The 19,263-nt window shown below is 40.0% G+C and overlaps 1 protein-coding gene and 1 non-coding gene across 5 annotated transcripts in view; one reads left to right on the forward strand and one right to left on the reverse strand.

Moving 5' to 3' along the window:
- The window catches only part of NCAPD3 (non-SMC condensin II complex subunit D3), a 147,928-nt gene that overhangs the window by 94,355 nt on the left and 34,310 nt on the right, over positions 1–19,263 (forward strand). For all 4 annotated transcript variants that reach the window (XM_023557041.2, XM_023557042.2, XM_003417405.4 and 1 more), the window contains 4 exons: positions 11,774–11,965; positions 12,326–12,423; positions 12,587–12,702; positions 17,764–17,871. In XM_023557041.2, coding sequence (XP_023412809.2) covers positions 11,774–11,965; positions 12,326–12,423; positions 12,587–12,702; positions 17,764–17,871 — 514 coding nt within the window. The remainder of the gene's footprint in view (positions 1–11,773; positions 11,966–12,325; positions 12,424–12,586; positions 12,703–17,763; positions 17,872–19,263) is intronic.
- LOC111752665 (U6 spliceosomal RNA) lies at positions 11,236–11,342 on the reverse strand. The gene has a single exon (XR_002787545.1). It is a non-coding gene; the product is annotated as a U6 spliceosomal RNA (small nuclear RNA).

The following is a 19,263-nucleotide window of genomic DNA, read 5'->3' on the forward strand; positions in this document are numbered from 1 at the left end:
TACAGAGAGAATCTGAGAGCCGGGAGTCCTTTTCTTTGGGTTTTATACGCCTTTCTTCTCTTCATCTGTCTCTATTAACATTTAAAAAGCAGGGCAGGACCCCCTGCAAAGACTATTTCTTTGGCTTAAGGTTTAATTACCAAGTTAGAGATCTTATCAAGTTAGGGACTTTATCAAATCAAAGACCCCTGTGAAGATCATTTCCTTGGCTTAAAGTTTAACTATGTAGGGACCATCTTATTGAGGAATGTCACCACCCCCTGTCTCTTCCTTTGTTGGGATTGTTTTATTGAGGAATGTCAGCACCCCCCCACCCCCCACCTCTTCTTCTTCCTGAGTGCAAGCTCTCCCCCTCCCCCTTAACAGATTGACCCATTTTCTAATGTTGACAGTTCAGTGGGTTATGCAACTACAAACATAATAAAGATTTGTGAAATTTTCAGAATACATGGTACTTTTTTAAAAAGGACACAGTTTTATATTTAAAAAAAAAATTCATTGCCATTGAGTCGATTCTGACTCATAGCAACCCTGGAGGACAGGGTAGAACTGCCCCATAGGGTTTACAGGGAGTGGCTGGTGGATTTGAACTGCTGACCTTTTGGTTAGCAGCCAAGTTCTTAACCACTGTGCCACCAGGGCTCCTTGTATAGGTATTTCTTTTTTTTTTTAATTTTTTATTTATTGTGCTCTAAGTAAAAGTTTACAGATCAAGCTAGTCTGTCATACAAAAACTTATACACACCTTGGTATGTACTTCTAGCCGCTCTCCCCCTAATAACACAGCACAATGGTATAGGTATTTATTTCAAGCTTTAATTCATAATGCCTCTCTAGAATGGAAAATAGAAGAGGTTACACCTCATTTTCAACCCTGTGCTCAATGCATGTATGTTGTCTGACACTTAATAGTTCTTCAGTAAATGCTTGAATAACAGTTATCAGCACCGTAAATAAAATTAAAACACAAAGGATAGATTGGGAAAACTATAACATATGACAGACAAAGGGTGGTGTCCTTTAGTAATAATTCTTATAAATCAGTAAAGAAAAGATGAACTCCTTAATGGAAAAATGGATAGACTATATGAACAAGCACCATGCAAAAGATGAAATCAAACAGGTAATAAACATACAAAGAGATACTGAATCTGGTATTAAACTTCTCTACCAGTCAAAGAAGTTGGAAATAAAACAACTCAATCTCTTATAATGTCAATTATAATAATGTACAGTATTATTGAGAATTTGAGAAAATGGGCATTTTTATACACCTTGTTAGAGTATAAATTGTTATCTTAGGCTGGGTTCCCCAGAGAAGTAAAATCAGTGAAGCATGTATATACAGAGAGAGAGAGAGAGATTTGTATCAAGGAAATGGCTTAGGCAGTTGTAGAGGCTAGAAAGTCCCAAGTCTGTGGATTAGGGGCGAGGCTTCTCCTGACTCAGGTAGCCGCTATGGGGTCTGGCTAACCCAAGATTGGCAGGTCAGACAGCAGTCCTGGGGCTCACAGGCCATGGAGGCTGATGAATCCCAAGATCTGCAGGTAAGCTGCTAGCTCAAGTTCCAAGAACGGGAGCCAGATATAGGATCCAAAGCGAGCCAAAGCCAGTGAGCTTGGCCAGAAAGTCCACATATACTGGACGTAGGCCACACCCCCAAGGAAACTGCCTTTCAGCTGATTGACTGCTCAGAGCAGATCCCGTCATGGAGGTGATAATGTCATTACCGCCGAACTACTGAGAGTCATGGCACAGCCAAACTGACACACAACCTTAATTATCAGAATTGTTGAAATCTGTTTGAAGGACAACCTAGCAATGTATATTTTAAGGGGAAAAAAAAAAATTCTTCAGCCCAGCATTTACCACCCTAGGAATTTATCCTAAATATGTGGTGAAGTGGGTTCTTAAGCTGTACGCATGAGGGTGTTTTGCAGTATTGTTTCTCAGAACAAAAATTGGATGAAACTTAAAACATATGGGAAGAAAATTGCTGAGTATATTTCATCACATGAGTACAATTCAGTAGTGTGCTTCTGGTAAAAATGAAGTAGTACAATTGTAGTTATTAACACGGGAAGATACTAACAGCATATTGCCAGGTAAAAGACAAGATACAGAATGCTACAATCACATATGTTTAAATATATCAAAAGTGTGGTATTTTTATATATGCATTTTAAGTATCTGGAAGAAACAAGCATCAGTGATTATTGAGTGTGAGTGTGGGGTAGGGCTGTTTTCACTTTCCACTTGCTACACCTATTGTTTGAGGTAATTTAAGTAATAAGAATATATTACTACTCTTACTATTTTAAAAAGATAATTACAATGTGATGTTTTTAAAAATTGATATTTAAAAAAACAGAAATGTGTAGCTCCAGCTTGGTTTTACAGCCCCACCTTTTAAACTACCAGCTGGATTCCTCCCCACATCTGCTTTTCTCCCTGTATTCCTTCTGTGTTAATTCTGCCATATCACCAAGTTACCCAAATGCAGAACCTGGGAGTCGTGCTAATCTCCATCATCATTTTCCTTCCTCACTCCCCACTCCTCAGTGTGCACTCAGCCTGTCCTCAGTTCTTGGTAGTTCTCCAGTGCAAATGTTTCTGGAATTCTTCCATCTTCAGGATTTCAGCCTTAAGCTCAGGCCCCATCATTACTTCCCTGAATTCCCCTAATCTCCTTTCTGGCTAGGTCTCTGCCTCTAGCTTCTCCTCACTCTAATCTGGCTTTTGCTCCGCCCCTGGAGGGATTTTTCTAAAGATTTCACTTAGTGGCTTCCAGTCACTTCAGAATAAAATGTGAACTTTCAACTTAGCATATACAGTGCTCTCATCATATAGCTTCTACCCACCTCTTCATTGTTATCTCCCATTTGCCTGCATTCATTCTGTGCCCTGACAGCAGCAGACCATGACCCAGGCTGCCGTGCTGTTTTAAAACATGGTTGTGCCTTTGAACATGGTTCTTCTCTCTGTATGAAATGTCCTTCCCAGGCGTCTCTCCTTTTTTTTTTTTTTTTTTTTAATCTTGTCCTAGATTTCCTTTGCTTATCTCTAAGAATCTCGCTTGACTCCCCTGGTTTCATCAGTTCTGAAATACATATTTTCTTACATTTTAACGTCTCTGAAATTGAGGTACATCTTACAATCAAGTTGTGTTATAGTACCCCTCACAGGCTTTGTTTTCATTTTAAAGTAAGGAAAACCACCTGTGGGTATTTGAAGTCAGAGGGCTAGGGAACCAGTAGATAGAAAGTATTGAAGGTAAATGAAAGATGTGGATATTTAATGAAGCAAGTGTAAAAGAAAAACACATCTACAAAATAGGAAAAGAAAACTTTAGAAGTAAAAGTAACTGAAAAGGGAATAGAGAGAGAAGTGCAAAAGAGAAAATGATGTAAACACTAGAGCCTTTCGTCTCTCAGTAAAAACCAAAAAAAGCCATTCAGTAAAGTAGCAATTAAAATTATTTGCCCAAAGTTGGGAAGGAGAGGGTAGAATTAGGGGGCTTAAGTGTCAAGAAATTTTGGAATAACTTTCGTAGGAAATGAGCTAGGCAGCAGTTCTCAAAGTGTGGCGGGTTCATGAGGTCAAACTATTTTTATAGTAATGTCGTTGTTGGGTGCTGTTGAGTCAATTCTGACTCATAGTGACCCCATGTGACAGAGTAGAAGTGCCCCGTAGGGTTTTCTAGGCTGTAATCTTTAGGGGAGCAGATCGCCAGGTCCTTCTCCAGCAGAGCTGCTGGTGGATTCGAACCATCAACCCCTTGGTTAGTGGGTGAGCATTTAACCATTGTGCACCAGGGCTCCTTTTTCATAGTAACATTAACATGTTTTTTGCCATTTTTCACTCATTCTTTGATGACAGTGCATTAGAGTTTCCCAGAGTCTGTCTGGCAATATTGAAACAGATTTAATGCTTAAAAGCCAGACCTGAAAGAGATTAACAAAACTGTAAAACGATGCCATTCTTCTCACTAAATTTATTTGTTTGGAAAGGATAGTAATTTTCTGTGAAAAGAATACATTAGTTTGTGTTAATATGCAATGGGTATATTGTTATTTTTAAACAAATATTTTTTTTAAGTCCTAAGTGGAAATATTGATTGATATAATACACTTAAAACAAAGCTCTTTGGGGTGCTCAGTAAGTTTTAAAAGTTTAAATAGGCCTTGAGATGAAAAAAAATGTAAGAGCCACTGAGCTAGGGAATAAAGAAAAGCTACTTAGGATTATTGAGAACACTAAGGGTTGTAGAATAAAAGAGTTCTATAAACATTTATAAACAAAATGTTAAGTTCTTTAATAAATAGAAAGTATTATTGCTATATCAGTAACAGTTCAGGGAAAGAGAACTTCACAGAATAGATGACAGTTCAAACCTGAAGGTTAATAAAGGGCAAAGGGCATTCCCATGAAGGAAATAGCCGATGCAAAGCCATGGAGACATGAAGTCATGTGTACTGTTCCAAGCACCCCGGGACCTCAGGCTGGCTTGTGGGGCTGTGCATAAAGTGAAACTGGAGGGCTAAGCAGGGAGAGTTGTCTGACTTTAGGTTGGAAACAGGGTGGGAAGAGGGAGGCCGTTGATGAATTTAAGGCAGATGAGTAATGCAGGATTTTATATTTAAGAATTGTAGACAGTGGTTTTGTGTTTGGTGACCAAGAATGCAGGAGTGAAGTCTGGGAAAATAGGCCACCGTCGAGATGATTGAAGTTAAAGATAATGAGGGCCTGAATTAAGGAAGGCAATGGAAATGGAGAGAATGGGACACGTTCAAGAGCTGTTTACCAAGGGGAGGAGGTAGAGCTGGTGAAGCATTGGATTTGAAGGAAATGGAAGAAGAAATGGTTAATTTATTCAGTTGAATAAACATTCTTCACAGAAGAATTCAATGCACTTTCTCCACTTAAGCTGCTCACAGTCTAATAGAGACCTCAAAAAAACAAAACCAAACTTACAATTTTAATATAAAGTGAGTTACAGGAGCACGGAGAAAAGAGCACAAGCAGCTGTGTAAAAACGGCTCAGGGAAGGTGTCTGACCTCTGTTCGGCTCAGGGAAGGTGTCTGACCCCCGTACGGCTCAGGGAAGGTGTCTGACCTCCATACTTCACGAGAGGAAAGGAGAACCAAGATCAACAGTCTGTGATTCCCGTGAGGCGGAAGTCAGACATGCCTCCTCTCTCTGCCATCTTTATTGACACCAACCGTCCCTTCCACAGCACTCTCTACTTCTCTGCTGCGTTCGATAATTCATTGTAACAGCCACGCAGAACTCACAGACCATACTCACAATTATGGGGTTTATTAGGAAAGTCAAAGTTACAATTCAGGCTCAAGAACACTCAGGATTCAGTTCTTTCATCAGGATAACCTCTCGCTAGCTGTGCTTGCAGGCATGCCTCTCTCTGGCTCTCAGTCTCTACCCAGAGGCACTCAGCTTTCTCTCTCTGTGGGCCAGAAAGCCCACCACGCCATCTCTGGCCACTAGGTCTCTCCTTCCTTGGTGGTGGTGGTGCTGGTGGGCTCCTCCTCTCTGCTCTGAATTGGCTCTCTTTTAAGGCAAAACTGACCAGTCCCCTTGATAGGCCACAGTTACCCTTTCACAAAAGCACCTGGGTGGGTGTTACAAGAACATGGCTAGAAGGGCCACACACAAAAGTAATTAATCTACCGCAAGTTGGGTGGTATTTTTCATTTATTTATAAGTGTAGGCTAGCTTCCCAGAAGGGGTACCATGAGCTAAATCTTGAGGAGTGAGTAGGAATCAGCAAGGCAGCCATAATAGTGAGGATGTTCCAGGCAGGAAATAGCAGTGCAAAGGCTTAGGAGGCCCAAAGACTCCCCCTCCCCCCCAAAAAAGAAAGTGGTATTGCCATTGATTGAGGTGTGGAAAGCAGCAGGTAGGCCAGGCTTAGAGAATGAAGGAGGGGTGGAGAAGGAAGTTCAGTTTTGACCTTGTGCTTTTGATGCATTGTTACATCTGAGTGGGGACCTCTTGGTGCTGAGTGAGATGATCCACAGTTAGATTGTAGAGAAGAGGACTAAGAATAGAGCTTGTCAAAATCAGGAATTAAAGTGATTAGAAGAAAAAGGGAGTCAGTGAAGAAGATGAAAAGATCTGACAGGTAAACCAAGAACTAGGAAGTTGGCATCACAGAGTCTAAGGGTGCAGAAAGTGGTCAGTAAGGTCAAGTAGAGGTCAGGTAAAATGAGAACTGATGGGTGTCCATGATTTAATATTAGGATCAAGGTCAGTTGGGATTGTTCAAAAGAATCAGGTTGGTGTCTGTTGAGTTGCATTCTGATTAGATAGGGAGTGGCTTGTGATCGAAAGTGGAGGTAAGTTGGGAGACTTTTTGTGAATTTCTCAATTGATATAGAAGAGGAGTGAGTTGTAAAAGATAGAGAAGTTGTCAAAGAGCCAAATTTGATTTTAAAACTGGGAACTTCAGAGAATATTTTTCCCCATCCTGTTGGCTTCATGTAGTAAATGTGACTTAGTATTTCGTGTGATTCTTTGCACTGCACATGTAGGTTGCCTTTAAGGCTGTCTCCAGATTCCAAGTACCCACCAGAGTACTGGCATGAGAGTTACACTCAGTGGTACCTACCACTCCATGAGTTTTATGTCCACTTATCCTGGTCAAGTCCTACACACGACACACGCACGGCATTGCAATAATGGAAGGCGTTTTGATTATGGAAGGCGTTTTAATTACTCACAGACAAAAGATAATGTACAACAGGAAAAGTTCCATCACAAGCAGCCCTTCCTAGTTCCAAAGCTGTCTAGGCAGGTTAGAAAACTTCCCTGAGTTGCTTCCTTTGCACTGTGGACTGTGACCCCTGAGGATCTTCCCCCACCCGGGTTTATATTCATGGGGTTGTAATTTCACCACACAGAGTGCAATGCAAGTTTTCCCAGCTGATCACCTAAAGAGGGAGCTAGTCAGACATGGGGACGTCAGCCTAGAATTGTTAGCCTGAAATTTATCTCTTTAGCCCTGCTGCTTATTTAGACAAACTGTTAGGCTTGAGAAGGAGGTGCAGTGGTTTGTTACGAAGCCCAGAGATGTTAGCAGGAGGGGAAGGAATGGGGAGTAATTAGAGCTGTTTGGGCCATCCCAAAGGACTGTCTCTTCTCATTCTTGTTAATATATTTTAAAATATTTTTCGACTACATGGCTGTTGTGGCGTTTGGACATTCGATATAAATTGTGTAGTAAGGTATCTGCAGTAAAACTCCAGACATATATGGATAGATTTTTAGTCAATAGCTAACTTATTAATAAAAGCATTCATTTATATGCATACTTATTGCGGTGTGTGAATGTGTCTGTTATGTTATAGTTGCCTAGTACTGAGAATTTGAGAATTTTCTTTTTTTAATTACTTAATGAAAAAGCCTGTGTGTGTGCGTGTGTGTGCCTTGCAGTCTAAGAAAAATTAATTGCGGGAAGGAGTGTGTTTTTCTCTTCATTTAAATAGGTAGCATTTATCTCATGAGTAATATGACCTCACTCAATGCTGTGGGATGAAGTAAAACAAGAGGTGATTTAAAAACAACAGTGACATCACATAGACACTTTAATACGTCAGAACCATTTTTATTTTATCTTAAAAGATTTGTAATACCTACACTACTCTTCACTTGTTGACATGATTAGGTTCCAAAGACCAGGTCATTATGTGAAAATCGGTGTTAGGCAAAAATGAAGGATGACCACATCAGAGCACAAAATGGAGGATAACTACATTGTTACATAAGTGCCAAATTACATCATTACATAACTGCTGAACCATTGAGAATCATGACCTGGCCAAGTTGACACATAACTGTAGAGGAAGGCTTGCTCTATTGGCTCTGAGGGAAGGTCCTTGTCTCCTTTCAACAGCTGTGGGCCCAGCATCCCTTGGAGATCTCCATGTGTCATGGCATCAGTCTTCCCCTGGGCCTGGAGGTTCTCCGTGCAGGAACGCTCAGCTCCTGGCTCTTCATTCTTGATGGTGCTGAGGTCTCTGCTCACTTCTCTCTTATCTCTTGTAAGATAAAAGGTGATGCAGGCCACTCCCCAGGGAAACTCCTCTTCCATTGGATCAGGGCTCTAACCTGAGTAAGAGTTTTGCATCCCACCCTAATCCTCTTTAACATAACCTAATCTTGCCTGGTTAACCACAGGCAGAAATTAGGATTTACAACATATAGGACAATTACGTCAAATCACAAAATGGAGGACAACCACACAATACTGGGAATCATGGCCTAATCAAGTTGACACCTGTTTGGGGGGGGACACATAAAATCCATGACATTCTACCCTTTGGCCCCCTGAAATTCATGACCTTGCCACATGTAAAACACTTTCACCCCATTATATCATCCCAAAAGTCTTAAAACAATTCCAAGTTCCATCCTGGGGCAGAATTCCTCTTCATCTTTGAACCCTTGAAATCTAGAATATGTTACTTGCTTCCAAAGTACAGTGAGTACATTGTTACAGGTAGACATCTCCATCACAAATGGGAGAAATTGGAGGGAAAAAGGAATAACAGGTACCAACCCAAAACCAAAACCCAGCAGAACAATTTACATTAGTTCTCAAGGCTTGAAAATAACCCTCTGTTCTCTGAGACCAGCTGGCTGTGAATAGTTAACAAATGCCTTCACTTCTGTGTCTCATTCAGAGGGGTCTGTCCACCTACCTCTTCCCCATACCTCCTTGTCTCCAATTTTCCAGTCATGTTCCTTCCAGGTCCCTGACCATCCAGTCAAACCATTGTCCATGCCCCATCAATCAGTATACAATTGCGCGTCGGGCCATTTCTCCTTGCAAACAAAGTGAATAACCAGGTGCACTGCTTATAGTTCTGCCCATTGGAAGGATTTCCCTTCACTACTGTCCTTCACAGAGGTTCCAGAAAGGGGCTATAGTACTGCAGCTTTTCACTTTCCAGAGATGCCTGCATATCGCAAAGAACCTTCTGTAAACTAGGCACGAGTTTTCTCTTCCTCAGTCAGCTGATCATAAGGAACTCCCCATGAGGCCATAGGTGCAGACTGGGAGAGGGCAGGTAATGTGACAGGAGTGGAGACCATGGGCATTTGGGCCAGTACCACCTCAGCATTCGTTATTGCCAGGCATACGTCATTAATGCTCAAAATAGATAGTAGATTTTTTAATTATTGTTGTAAATTTGAAATGTCAGATAAGATAGTCGATAGGTGAGGAGTGGGTATATTTCTGTGTGGTATTAGCAGGTCATAGCAAATTTTACCAAGTTTAATATGATCATGGAGTCTCCAGGTGGTACAAACAGTTAATGTGCTTGGCAGCTAACTGAAAAGAAAAAGGTTCGAGTACACCCAGAAACGCCTTAGAAGAAAGGCCTGATGATCTGCTCCTGAAAAACCAGCCATTGAAAACCCAATGGACTACGGTTCTACTCTTGACACACATGGGGTCACCATGCATTGGAATCTACTCGGTAGCACCTGGTTTGGTAGTTTTTTGTTTTTAATAATTTTTATTGTGCTTTAAGTGAAAGTTTACAAATCAAGTCAGCCTCTCACACAAAAACCCATATACACCTTGCTACACCCTCCCAATTATTCTCCCCCTGATGAGACAGCCTGCTTTCTCCCTCCACTCTCTCTTTTCGTGTCCATTTCGCCAGCTTTTAACCCCCTCCACCCTTTCATCTGTCCTCCAGGTGGGAGATGCCAACATAGTCTCAAGTGTCCACCTGATCCAAGAAGTTCACTCCTCACTAACATCCCTCTCCAACCCATTGTTCAGTCCAATCCACGTCTGAAAAGTTGGCTTAGGGAATGGCTCCTGTCCTGGGCCAACAGAAGGTCTGGGGGCCATGACCTCCGGGGTCCTTCTAGTCTCAGTCAGACCATTAAGTCTAGCCTCATGAGAATTTGGGGTCTGCATCCCACTGCTGCCCTCCTCCCTCAGGGGTTCTCTGTTGTGTTTCCTGTCAGGGCAGTCATCTGTTGTAGCCGGGCACCATCTAGTTCTTCTGGTCTCAGGATGATGTAGTCGCTGGTTCATGTGGCCCTTTTTGTCTCGTGGGCTCATAATCACCTTGTGCCCTTGGTGTTCTTCATTCTCCTTTGATCCAGGTGGGTTGAGACCAATTGATGCATCTTAGATGGCTGCTTGCTAGCATTTAAGACCCCAGATGCCACCCTTCAAAGTGGGATGCAGAATGTTTTCTTAATAGATTTTATTATGCCAATTGACTTAGGTGTCCCCTGAAACCATGGTCCCCAGACCCCTGCCCCTGCTACTCTGGCTTTTGAAGCATTCAGTTTATTCAGGGAACTTCTTTGCTTTTGGTTTAGTCCAATTGTGCTGACCTCTCCTGTATCGTGTGCTGTCGTTCCCTTCACCTAAAGTAGTTCGTATCTACCATCTAATTAGTGAATACTCTTCTCCCACCCTCCTTCCCTCCCTCTTCTCATAACCACAAAAGAATGTTTTCTTCTCAGTTTAAACTATTTCTCAAGTTCTTATAATAGTGGTCTTATACAATATTTGTCCTTTTGCAACTGACCAATTTCACTCAGCATAATGCCTTTCAGGTTCCTCCATGTTCTGAAATGTTTCACAGATTCCTCACTATTCTTTATCGATGCGTAGCATTCCATTGTGTGAATATACCATAATTTATTTATCCATTCATGCGTTGATGGACACCTTGGTTGCTTCCATCTTTTTGCTATTGTAAACAGTGCTGCAGTAAACATGGGTGTGCATGTATCTGTTCGTGTAAAGGCTCTTCTCTAGGATATATTCCAAGGAGTGGGATTGCTGGATCGTATGGTACGTTCTATTTCTAGCTTTTTAAGGAAGCGCCAAATCGATTTCCAAAGTGGTTGTACCGTGTGACATTCCTACCAGCAGTGTAGAAGTGTTCCAATCTCTCCACAGCCTCTCCAGCATTTATTCTTTTGTGTTTTTTGAATTAATGCCAGCCTTGTTGGAGTGAGATAGAATCGCATTGTAGTTTTGATCTGCATTTCTCTAATGGCGAATGATCATGAACAGTTCTTCATATATCTGTTATCTACCTGAATGCCTTTAGTGAAGTGTCTGTTCATATCTTCTGTCCATTTTTAAATTGGGTTATTTGTCTTTTTGCAGTTGAGTTTTTGCAGTATCGTGTAGATTTTATAGATCAGGCGCCGTTCAGAAACATCATAGCTAAAAGAACATGGCACGCTTCGTGAATTTGCGTTTCATCCTTGCGCAGGGGCCATGCTAATCTTCTCTGTATTGTTCCAATTTTAGTATATGTGCTGCTGATGTGAGCACCTGGTTTGGTTTTTAATATGACCATTTTTAAAATGCCAGGGTGCCGTTTCTCTATAATACTGCCATTGAAAAGAGGACGATGTCTACATTTTTGTCACTTTAACTGTATAAACTCTAATGTATTAATTGATAAACTATCCCATATGTTTCCATAGAAATATTGGAGGGAATGAGAACAGGAAGAGTCTCAAATGAATTATGAAGTGTTATTCTTTGCTTAAAAATAAACATTTTATAAGGGGAGGAATTAAGTCAGTCTTATTCTGTATGTAAAAACTGAAAAGAGATCTAGTTTGATTTTATCTGATACACCACTAGCTAGCTCTGCATGGATGCATTATGTGTCAGAGGATTTCTGGAGCAGAGAGGCTGATCAGAATAGTTTTATATATTTGTAATTACAATTCTGCTTTCCCATCTTTTTTTTCTAGCCGTTATTTAAATAAGGCTTTTCATATCTGGTCCAAGAAAGATAAATTCTCATCTACTTTTATAAATAATCTGATATCCCACACTGGCACGGAACATTCTGCACCAGCCTGGATGCTGCTCTCCAAGATTGCTTGCTCATCACCCAAGCTGGACTACACCAAAATAATCGAGTCCTGGGAGAAAATCAGCAGGTTTGCATGCTTAGTTTAGCCACTAATGGACACTAAAGATTCTTGGAAACAAAGTAAATATCTTAAGCAAGTGAGATGTTTCATAGCTATTCATATATAGAGATCGTTTCTTTAAATTCTGGCATAAAAACAAATATGACAAATAGAATCAATTTTAAGCTCCCTGATTATCCTTTTTTTTCTTTTTGATTATCCTTTGTCTAAGTACATTAAGTGCCTTAATGTTTTTACAACTTGACTGTCAAACCATGCTATTACCCTACTTCCTCTAGCGTTACTCTTTTCCAGAAGAAAACGTTTGTTGTTGGCAGAAGGGCTTCCTTTGGTTGTATACTGATATATCTCCTGCCCTTTTTCTAGTCAACAGAATCCCAATTCAAACACCCTGGGACATATTCTGTGTGTTATTGGGCATATCGCAAAGCATTTTCCTAAGAGCACCCGGGACAAGGTGACTGGTAAGTGCTTATTGTGGAATCTTCCTGGTAAAGGCGGTGCTTCTTGCGTCAGTCTTTTTTGTACTTATATAATATATATTATATATTACATATATTTATATATATGTATATATTTTTTTCTTTCAAAGCAGTTAAACTTGAAGGGTTTTGACTTGCATTTCAGATGTTATCAAGTGTAAACTGAATGGATTTCAGTGGTCTTTAGAGGTGATCAGTTCAGCTGTTGATACGTTGCAAGGCCTCTGTAGAGCGTCAGCAGAGACACCTGTGGAAGAACAGGTATGACTAACTCCTCCTTGATATGTTTATAATTTATTTGTCTTTAGGTATATGGTTCTGTTTGTTTTGAAATTGGAAATTACCTTACAGGTAACTAGAGTACCTGTAAGGATGTGTAGTCCCCAGCAGCCATTGCTACAATAAGGAAAATTTATGTGACAAGCAGGTGACATTCCCCAAGAAGATTTTGGCTGCTAGAGACATATTGGCAGTCAGCACCTTGGTTCTAGGTACTCGTGTCTTCCAGTAAGGCAGTCTGCTGATGGGCACGTGCTTCCTGGAGAGAATTTTGCAAGGTTATCTTTTGATAAGTTGTAGCCTGGGTACTTGAGGTAGCTTCGTATAGCCTTCTCTTTCACTTCTACCCTCTTCAAGAATGCTCAGATGCTTTTCCGCCTCGCCAGAGGGATCCCTCCAGACCAGAATGTTTCTGATCTTTTGATAAGTCATAGTCCTGGAAAATGTCTATCCTATTACTTTTAAACCTCCACTACTCAAAGATCCATTGCTGGTATCTTCTTACTTATGTCCCCAAAGTTGCCCATCTTCTACATTTATGTTTGCATATAGGTACAGAAACAGGTACAAATCAGTGTTTCATGTAAGGCAAACAGTCACTTTGACCATATCCGTTTCCCAGGGCTGCTGTAACTAAACCACAAATTGGGTCAATGACAAATTTATTCTCATAGTTGTGGAGGCTAGAAGTCTTCATTCAGGGTGTCAGCCTCCTGCTCTCTCCAGATGCCCTAGGGGGGATTCTTCCTCATTTCTTATAGTTTCTGATAGCCCCGGGCGTACCTTGGCTTGTGACAGTGTGACTCCAGTCTCAGCCTCGGTCTTCATGTGGCTGCCTTCCCTCTGCGCCTTGTCTTTGTCTCGTCTCTTTTTATAAGGACAGCGTTCATATTGAATTAGAGCCTACCCTACTCTGGTATGACTTCATATTAACTAATTACATCTGCTAAGACCCTATTTCCAAATAAGGTCACATTCACAGATTCGGACTTTGACATATTTTTGAGAGAGCACACAATTCAATCCATAACAACTCCCTAGAAGGTATCCCTATCAATATCTCAATAAATTATTCTCTTATTTTAAATTCTGTTTTTATCATGAGCTGTGTACCTAGACAGTGCTAATCATGACCAAAAATTTTAGGGCTCGAGGTTATTAATAATGATTCTAGAAGTCAAAAATAGTTTAAATAATTGCTGTAATGTATTTTAAGTTTTCCAGAATTAAAAAAAAAAAAAAAATTGCTTGTCTCCATTTATCATCTTTAAACTGCTAAAAAGCGAAGACGTCAGTTAGAGGACTAAGGTGCGCCTGACCCAGGCCGTGGTATTTTCAATTGCTATATATGTGCGCAAAAGCCAGACAATGAATAAGGAAGATTGAAGAAGAATTGACATATTTGAGTTATGGTGTTGGCAAAGACTATTAAATATACCATGAGCTGCCAGAAGAATGAACAAATCTGGCTTGGAGGAAGTACAGTCAGACTGCTCCTTAGAAGTGAGGATGGCAAGACTTTGTCTTGCATGCTTTGAACGTGTTATCAAGAGAGACCAATCCCTGGAGAAAGACATTATACTTTGTAAAGTAGAGGGTCAGTGAAAAAAAGGAAGACCCTCAGCGAGATGGGTTGACAAAGTGGCTGCAACCATGGCTCAAGCATAGCAACGATTGTGAGGATGGTACAGGACTGGGCAATATTTTGTTCTGTTATGCATGGAGTTGCTATGTATAACAGAACCAACTGGACAGCACCTAACTACAGCAACAACATATTGCTTCATCTGAGCTACCTAGACATCTTCCTATACTTCCTTTTATAAGTTCCTTAAAGAAAGCCCTCATTTGATATGTTACATTTTCTGTTTGTTGTAACGGATGCCTTTTGGCACTTATATTGGTGAAAGGGATATTTGCTTTATAAGATTTTTCTAACCTTTTATCTCAGGACTCAAATCATAGTGTGAAAAACTTTAAGGAATATTACATAAGTAGGGAGCATATTTATATAGCAGAAAACAGTAAAAAAAAGAAACCTGGAACTGTAGTGAGTCTGATAAGGGGAGGAATGAATGACAGGAGAAAGTGGGAGAGAATTTATGTGGCAGATTATGAAATTGTGGTCGTACAAGGTTCAGCAGCACCCAACTTAGAGTCTCAGAGCTGGAACTGGAACTTAGGCCTCTGATCCCCTTATCTGTTCTTCTCACCAGTACTATAAGGGGAAAGAATTATCTCTGCTGTGGGCAGTCAAGCCCTGTGGGGTAGTCCTACTCTGTCCTGTAGGATCGCTGTGAGTCGGCACTGACCTGATGACAGCACATTTTGGTCTGGTGGGCAGTCGGGCCATGAGGATTCACTGGCTGATTGCTAATGGCCCTTGGTCACTAGAACAGTAAGTGAGATTTTTGTTAGAATCCATGAGGAAGACCAAGAGTTGTCTCCAGATTTAGAATTGAGAACTGTAAGAAAGTAGAACTTATTACTATGTCAGAAAAAGGGCTAATGTTTTAGCTCTGCCAATACTATCTCTGTTGGTAGACAATGGAATAAGGCCCTTAGATTTTCAGGCATCTTAGGATATTATAGATTCATATGATCTGTTTGTTCCTCTAAGCATACTTTTTCTTTTCTCTGTAAATGAGCATTCTGTATTTTATTAAGAAAAACAAATTACCTAAAGGAGTACTTATGAAAAGACTTACGTCTTTGGACATTTTTGTTACCTATATGCTTGGTGTGAGTTAATAGTGTTTTGTGGCTACCATTAAAACATCTATGAGACCTTGGACTATATTAATAGAAATAGTGTCTAGAATAAGAGTGGTGATGGCCATTCTCTTTGTACTGGTTAAATCTAAGTTGACACGCTGTGAAATTCAATTTCAGTGATAGCTTTTCAGAGAAATGTTGATAAAGTTGAATATATTCAAAGGAAAGTAACTAGATGAGGGGATTACAAAGCAGTTTGTATAAGGAACAGCTGAAGGACCTGGAGTGTTTAGCATGGAGAAGGGGAGAATTATGTGGAGTGGGCTGACTAAATTCAAATATATGAAGGATTTTCAAATGAAAAAAGAGATTTATTTAGTGTCACCAGAGGACATATCTGGACCCATGGATGGAAGTTGCAAGGAGACAAATTTTGACTTTCAGAAGAAAAAAGCTTAGGTTTGCCTGAAATGGAGGGGCTTGCCTCAGAACCTGACCCCGGTCATTGGAGGTATTGATGGAGAAGCTGGAAAACAACTTAGCATGATCCCTGTATGGAGAGGGTTCCAGCACTGGATGGCCTTGAAGGTTCTGTCCCAGATGCTATGATTCTGAAAGTTATCTACCATGTTACCCAGCCAAGTTTCAGTCTTTGAGTCTCAAACAAGTTAGCCTTTATCTTTCCATCAGGACAGAGTGTATCAACTTCAGAAGCTCTCTCAGCCAATGTTATAGTCCAGGCTATGCAGTCTATTAAAATCTTGAGTACAGTAATCCTTTAAAAAGTAATAAAGGCGAAGCCAAGAATCAGAGACATAATTGGACTACAGGACTAATAGTCTGCATGAACCACTGGCTCCTCCATCTTGACACCAGAAGAACTAGGTGGTATCCAGCTACCACTACTGAACATTCTGATCGGGAACACAATAGATGAATCCTGATAAAAAGGGAGGAAAATGTGGGGCAGAACTTCAAATTCTTCAAGAATCCAAACTTCTTGATCATATAAGACTGGAGGAGTCCCCAAAACTATGACCCTGAGTTGCTCTTCGGACCTTGAATTGAAACTATTCCCTGAAGTCACTTTTTAACTAGGTAACAGTTTAGCCCAGAGAGTTAAAGATTGTTACACTTGAGTATCAGGGTTCTTTAAAAACAAAAAAATTATCTATAAAAGACCAAAGGGTCAACAGCTATTTTAAAACACTGTTGAGAAGGTTAGGGGGCAGGAAGATTAAGTAAATGGAAGTGAAACAACTAGAGCAGAAATAATGAGAATGTTGACAAAATGTAAAGAATGTAACCAGTGTCACTGATCATTATGTCCAGAAACTGGAATGGAAGCAGGTTTTGCTGTATATATTTTCACCAAAAATAAAAGTAATAAAGGCAGTAGTTTTAAAACATTTTAGGTCAAGTCAGACTGAAAAATCATTTTGATTATAATGATGGCTTGCCAACAGGTTGGCAGACATTTGTTAGGTGTCATCTCATGTTAGTACTTTTAGGTCCTAGGGTGATAGTTAAGACAGGGCCCCCTCCCAAGGCATCTGCCATGTAGTGGTGGGGACGTATGCGTAAACAGATAAACTCAACATAATCCTACAGTAAAAGGATGCAGAGGATAACCTGGAAGCACTGGGGTGGAGGCACTTAGCTCAAACTAGGTATTTTGGAACACCCTCCTAGAGAAAATGAAGCCAAAGAGTTATCCAGTGCTGTTGAGAGTTCCCTCCCTTGGCAGGTTAAGTGCCACATTATGGGCCACAGGTGGTGACCCCTTGAAGTTCTTTTTACTAATAAGAGACACAGAAAACTTCTCTGATGAATAAATCTCAGAAGAATAATAGCTTTTTATTTTATTCTTTTAGAATGATACTGTTTACCAGAGTCATTAACTCACCACCTGTGTTTGCCAGAAGACTTGCAATGTTTCCCTGTGATGTTGGAGGAACACCACTGTTAGCAATGTCTTATAAACTAGGGCACTGAGCCACTTGCCATCAAGGTGATTCCAGCTCACATGCCTTTTGCCCTTGTAGGACAAATGCAGAAAAGAAGTATTTACATACACACACAACACAGTTTTTGGTAATTCCACATAGCCAGTTCTCATAGCTAGATTGCTGGCTAAAAGCGTGTCGTTTTGGTTTTGGGCAAGTTGTGGGAAAGAAGAAAGATATAAAAGCAGGATGGCTAGGGTTTTTCATGGGTTACCATTTATACATTTGAAGTTAATAAGAGTTTCTTTTAAGAAAATTGTCTTTTGTGACTGGTCTGGTAGATGTTTGGGGTCCTTCAGAAATGGTCTTTAACTTGCCACAGGAATTACTGAATCAGGTGTGTGTGGATGTCCTCTCCACCTGTGAGCACTGCCTCTCCAACATAGTCCTTAAGGAGGATGGAGCAGGAAATATGGATGAAGACCTGTTGGTAAGCAGCTAATTTGTCTTCATTATTCTTTTCTCTTCCTTTTATATCATTTGGATTTTTTAAGGATTATTTTATAAGGGGCATTTCAAACACTTATTACCAAGAAAAGGATCCTCCTAGACTATAACTTACTTTTTTATTTTTTTAAGAAGAATTCATTTACTGATAACCTATTTTTTTCTAATGTACTTATTATATGAGTGAAAACACTTGGTAGTCTACATTTATTTCATCTGGTTAGATCCTATGGGTAGCCTGATGACAACTGGGAAAACACAGTACATGTTGTAAGCTTGATAGAGTCAAGCTTAAAAATAATAAGGTAAAATAATAAAGCGAGTATACTCTTTGTTCTTTTGGTTGATTAGTTTTAATTATAAAGTGTCTTCTGAGCTGTTTGAACGTCAGACTGTAGAAATAAGGAATAGTGCTGAGCAGTTCTAAAGTAATGTCTAAAATAAAATGAGATATTTTAGAATCAAAACACAAATGACCTTGAAGCAGCAAAATTGTATTATATTGCATCTCTGCTTTAGGAATTAGTTCAGTGCAAGAGATTTCAGTGTGCCAATAAGTGCGAGCCAGTTGGCAGATCTGAATGGCTGTCAACAAAATATATTGTGGAAATTCTGACTCCAGCTTCTTACACTGTCCAATAAAGAAAATGAGCTGCTTTTTGATGTCCTTCAGTAAGTGCCATCATTTAACCAGAATTGGCCATTTCCCTCATCTATTTGAGAAAATTAATAAAACACCTCTCTTCTGTATTCAGTCCCTGCTTTGCCAGGTAGCACTGGCTTAGATTTGTTGAAGGAGAAGACTTTTTGTGTTTGAGCCATTACTATGCATGATTTCATTAATAAAGAGCATTGTTACCAATCAAATCAAGACATTTTGGGTAAAGGGTCACCATGTGTAGAATGGACCTAACGCAGGATTTCTAGAGGAGCCTTGCTCTTCTAATTTGTCTGAGCAAAGCCCTGCCCAAGCTAAGAAAAATACTTACAACCAATGAGTTCCCCCACTAAGATTTTGTTTTCAATCGTTAAATGTCACCAAAATCTGCCCTACAGTCAAAATATGTATGAAAAAGTTCTGCCCTATAAATGTTGTTTACTTTATGTTTCTTTAAATATAAATATTTCTTCAGTCCATTAAGAGATGTAGTTTGTTCAGCATTTATTATGCACACACACTTATTATTGGCTTTCTTACCCTAAAATAATCCTTTACTTAACATTTTACTATTTAGTATCACTCCTCCATTACTGAGGTTAAAAAAAAAGAACAATATTAGTTAATTTTTAAAATGATTCTCATTAGCATACACAGTAGTGGTGAATATGAGGAAACAGATACTAATATATATAAATAGTAATCTGGTGAACAATT

Source organism: Loxodonta africana, chromosome 15 (assembly GCF_030014295.1).
Source record: "Loxodonta africana isolate mLoxAfr1 chromosome 15, mLoxAfr1.hap2, whole genome shotgun sequence".
In the NCBI taxonomy this organism is placed as follows: domain Eukaryota; kingdom Metazoa; phylum Chordata; class Mammalia; order Proboscidea; family Elephantidae; genus Loxodonta; species Loxodonta africana.